Below are 5000 nucleotides of genomic sequence, written 5' to 3' on the forward strand. Positions count from 1 at the left end.
AGATGAACACACACTCCTAAAACACACGTACAGTTAAGATGAACACACACTCCTAAAACACACGTACAGTTAAAATGAACACACACTCCTAAAACACACGTACAGTTAAAATGAACACACACTCCTAAAACACACGTACAGTTAAGATGAACACACACTCCTAAAACACACGTACAGTTAAGACATACGAACACACACTCCTAAAACACACATACAGTTAAGATGAACACACACTCCTAAAACACACGTACAGTTAAGACATACGAACACACACTCCTAAAACTCACGTACAGTTAAGATGAACACACACTCCTAAAACACACGTACAGTTAAGATGAACAACACACACTCCTAAAACACACGTACAGTTAAAATGAACACACACTCCTAAAACACACGTACAGTTAAGATGTCATAATTTCCGGCTGAGAAATGTTTCCGTGACGACACCACACCAGTTTTGGGATCGATGGTGAACTTTCCGTCTCCGTTGCCGTCGGTGATGCTGTAGGTGAGTTCCGCATTGTTGCCGTGGTCACGGTCATGAGCGAAAACACGGTAGATGGTAGCCTGGCGACGGCGTCGCTCGGGAACACGCACGTGATACACCTTCTCCAGGAACACCGGCGCGTTATCGTTCACATCCAACACCGACACACACACACACACCAGCGCCTGCTGAGGAGAGGGCGCACCATCCCACACAGTCACCTGCAAATACACACACACACACACACACACACACACACACACACACACATACACATATCCAGGTGTGCACATACACACACACACACACACACACACACACACACACACACACACACACACACATACACATATCCAGGTGTGCACATACACACACACACAGACACACACATATTCACGCACATACACACCCACATCCACACACACACATGCACACACACACATATCCAGGTGTGTACATACACACACACACACACATATTCACGCACATACACACCCACATCCACATGCGCACACACACACACACACACATGCACACACACACATATCCAGGTGTGTACATACACACACACACACACACATATTCACGCACATACACACCCACACACACATGCACACACACACACATCCAGGTGTGTACATACACACACACACACACACATATTCACGCACATACACACCCACATACACATACACACACACACATGCACACACACACACACACACACACACACACACACACACACACACACACACACACACATACACACACACTGTTAGTGGTCATCTGGCCACAGATGGCAAATGTTTTACATAACGACATACAGTACACATGTGCATGGACTATAGCCGCTTTCAGACACACGTGTATTTACGCAATGTTACGTATTACGCAATGTTACGTATTACGCAATGTTCACGCACATTTCAGACAGACGTGTATTTAAGCAATGTTACGTATTACGCAATGTTACGTATTACGCAATATTCAGGGACATTTCAGACAGACGTGTATTTACGCAATGTTACGTATTACGCAATGTTCTAGCACATTTACCCAATGTTCACGCACATTTACGCAATGTTCACGGACAGTTTATGTAATGTTCAGGGACATTTTACGGTAGTTTTTTTTCCATTGTGCTGTCTGAATGTATATCTCCGTATATCTACTATCGGAACTGTTCCTGCTGCCGACCTAGTCATGTTTCCGTAATGTTGCCGCCACAGCTGCTATGTGAATGCAATCGCGGAAAAAATCTGCACTTGTCAGTGATGATCGAGGGAAGTATTACGTGTATTTAAAGTGCCCGATATCACTGAACAGTTAGCCTACATCTCTCTAACACGCTGCAGATCTGTTTCGACCTCACTCTGACCGTCACTACGGTCTAAAAAGGGATGGTGACGGTCATCCCTGGTCTCACAGATCCATAGTTACCTTCGTAACCTACAGTAATGCAGCAAGGCTACTCCCGGTGTGAAAACTACACTGGCATGCACAGCTGTCAGCGCGGCCACATTTATTAGGCGTCATTATCTGCCCAGTGAACTAAAGCCCAATTGACGGAAATTCTACATTAGATGTGAACAACAGGTAGCCGTATACATTGCGCATATATGCTTCATGTCTGAATGTCCGCTACCGTCAGAAATGCGGTAAGCAATTATTGCAAAATGTGGGCAAAACCTGTCTGAAAACGGCTATTGTGTACCTGTGTGAGAGTGTGTGAGTGTCTGTATTAATGTGTGTGTGTGTGTGTGTGTGTGTGTGTGTGTGTGTGTGTGTGTGTGTGTGTCTGCATTAATGAGTGTGTGTGAGTGTGTGAGTGTGTGTGTGAGTGTGTGAGTGTTTGAGAGTGTGTGAGTATGTTAGAGTGTGTGTGTGTGTGTGTGTGAGTGTGTGTGAGTGTGTGAGTGTGTTAGAGTGTGTGTGTGAGTGTGTATGTGTGAATAAGGATTGTCACCTCTAGAACATGTTCAGCTTGTTGTTCTCTATCTAGCTTCTTTGAGGTTGTTGTGATAAGACCTGAAATACACACACACACACACACAAACACAAGCATGTATAAATACACACACACACACATGCATGAAAACACAAACACACATAAATCCACACACTGAAACTGTGCCCTGCATTCGGAGTGTTATTTAACCCCTTCCCAACTAGCTAGCTTGCAACGCTAACCTGGATTACCACTTCCTGTACAGAGACATGCTCAATATCCTGTAGATCTGCTGCTCAATATCCTGTAGATCTGCTGCTCAATATCCTGTAGATCTGCTGCTCAATATCCTCAATATCCTGTAGATCTGCTGCTCAATATCCTGTAGATCTGCTGCTCAATATCCTGTAGATCTGCTCCTCAATATCCTGTAGATCTGCTGCTCAATATCCTGTAGATCTGCTGCTCAATATCCTGTAGATCTGCTGCTCAATATCCTGTAGATCTGCTGCTCAATATCCTGTAGATCTGCTGCTCAATATCCTGTAGATCTGCTGCTCAATATCCTGTAGATCTGCTGCTCAATATCCTCGTGTTCTGTAGCTGATTAATATGAAATATAAGCTGAGAGTGCAGCACCAAACAGCACAGTGTCTAATAGCAATACACCTGCGCTTGTGTTAGGGTTAGACATATTAGGGTTAGACACATTAGGTGAGTCTAATAGCAATACACCTGCGCTTGTGTTAGGGTTAGACACATTAGGGTTAGACATTAGGTGAGTCTAATAGCAATACACCTGCGGTTGAATCCAAGTTTGCTTCATTGAGTATTTTAAATGAGCTGGTGCAAGGTGATCCACATCCTAGGCCTCAAGTAAGATACTGTGCCTACCTGTTTAGCTAGAACATCCTGGAGTCTAAAGTAAGATACTGTGCCTACCTGTTTAGTTAGAACATCCTGGAGTCTAAAGTAAGATACTGTGCCTACCTGTTTAGTTAGAACATCCTGGAGTCTAAAGTAAGATACTGTGCCTACCTGTTTAGTTAGAACACCCTGGAGTCTAAATGGACACATCAGTGGACGCCAGTGGACACCATGTCCAACGGAACTGGAGCGCGCACACACACACACACACACACACACACACACACACACACACACACCTGTGTGTGAGTCGATGCTGAAGAGGTTCCTGGCGTTGCCGCTGGTGATGCGGAATGAGAGCTGTGCTGGGGTGGGTGGGGCGTCGGGGTCCTGGGCGTAGATCTGGATGATTGACAGGTCTTTGGGCGAATTCTCCAGCACCGACGCGTGATACATGGGCTCTGACGTCAGAGGGGCGTTATCATTCACATCCTCGACCTAGCACACACACACACACACACAAAATATTTAGACTTGGAGTACTTTCTTGCTTTCTCCACCAGATGCTGGAGAAACACACACAAAGACTCTCTTTCTCTCTCTTCACACACACGCACACGCACACGCACACGCACACGCACACGCACACGCACACACACACATACACACACACTCATCTGTAAGGCCTCTGTGTGCACCTCTACCAAAAGGCCATAAGGGGGAGCAGGAGAGCACAGAGACTGAAAAAGGTGTGTGTGTGTGTGTGTGTGTGTGTGTGTGTGTGTGTGTGTGTGTATGTGTGTGTGTGTGTGTGTGCACAAGTTTTGGTATTCATATATTTGTTCATATTTGTAATTTAACTTGCATTCATTAATAACAACAGAGTCCCCAGAGCCCCCTCAAAGTGTGTTCAGTCTATCACACACACACACAGACACAGACACAGACACACACACACACACACACACACACACACACACCTGGATGTAGACGTGGAGCACTGCAGACTGAGGGACCACACCCATATCTGTTGCATAAACAGTCAGCCAATAGGAATCTTGCGTTTCACGGTCGAGTACATCCGTAGTATAGATTACACCTGCAGATAGAGAGAGAGAGACAAACACACACACACACACACACACACACACACACACACACACACACACACACACACACACACATTAATGGGAGATCTTGTAGTATAGATTACACCTGCAGACAGAGAGACACACACACACATTCATAGGAGATCTTGTAGTATAGTTTACACCTATAGTGTGAACAATAATGTTAAATCTGCATTGATATCATTTGCGATAAATTATGAAATTATTATCATGGTCTGTATGCTATGTAGTGAATAGACTCCAATTGTTGTGATTAATAATAAAAACAAGCATAATAAATGGCTTTCAGAGGCTGTACTAAGGGACGTTCTACAACTAGAATGAAGGCCATGGTATCAAAATAAACTAGCTGACGCAATAGGGGGCTCGGGGGAGACAATGGACACCCTGGAGGACTTCTTAAACTACCATAGTACACCTCCTTAACTACCATAGTACACCTCCTTAACTACCATAACACACCTCCTTAACTACCATAGTACACCTCCTTAACTAGCATAGCACACCTCCTTAACTACCATAGTACACCTCCTTAACTACCATAGCACACCTCCTTAACTACCAT

The 5000-nt window shown here is 44.7% G+C and overlaps 1 protein-coding gene across 1 annotated transcript in view; it reads right to left on the minus strand.

Moving 5' to 3' along the window:
• fat3a (FAT atypical cadherin 3a) overlaps positions 1–5000 on the minus strand; it is a 104091-nt gene that overhangs the window by 82909 nt on the left and 16182 nt on the right. The window contains 4 exon segments of the mRNA XM_062552061.1: positions 403–711; positions 2457–2518; positions 3605–3803; positions 4286–4404. Coding sequence (XP_062408045.1) covers positions 403–711; positions 2457–2518; positions 3605–3803; positions 4286–4404 — 689 coding nt within the window.

This window comes from Sardina pilchardus, chromosome 13 (assembly GCF_963854185.1).
Source record: "Sardina pilchardus chromosome 13, fSarPil1.1, whole genome shotgun sequence".
Lineage (NCBI taxonomy): Eukaryota > Metazoa > Chordata > Actinopteri > Clupeiformes > Clupeidae > Sardina > Sardina pilchardus.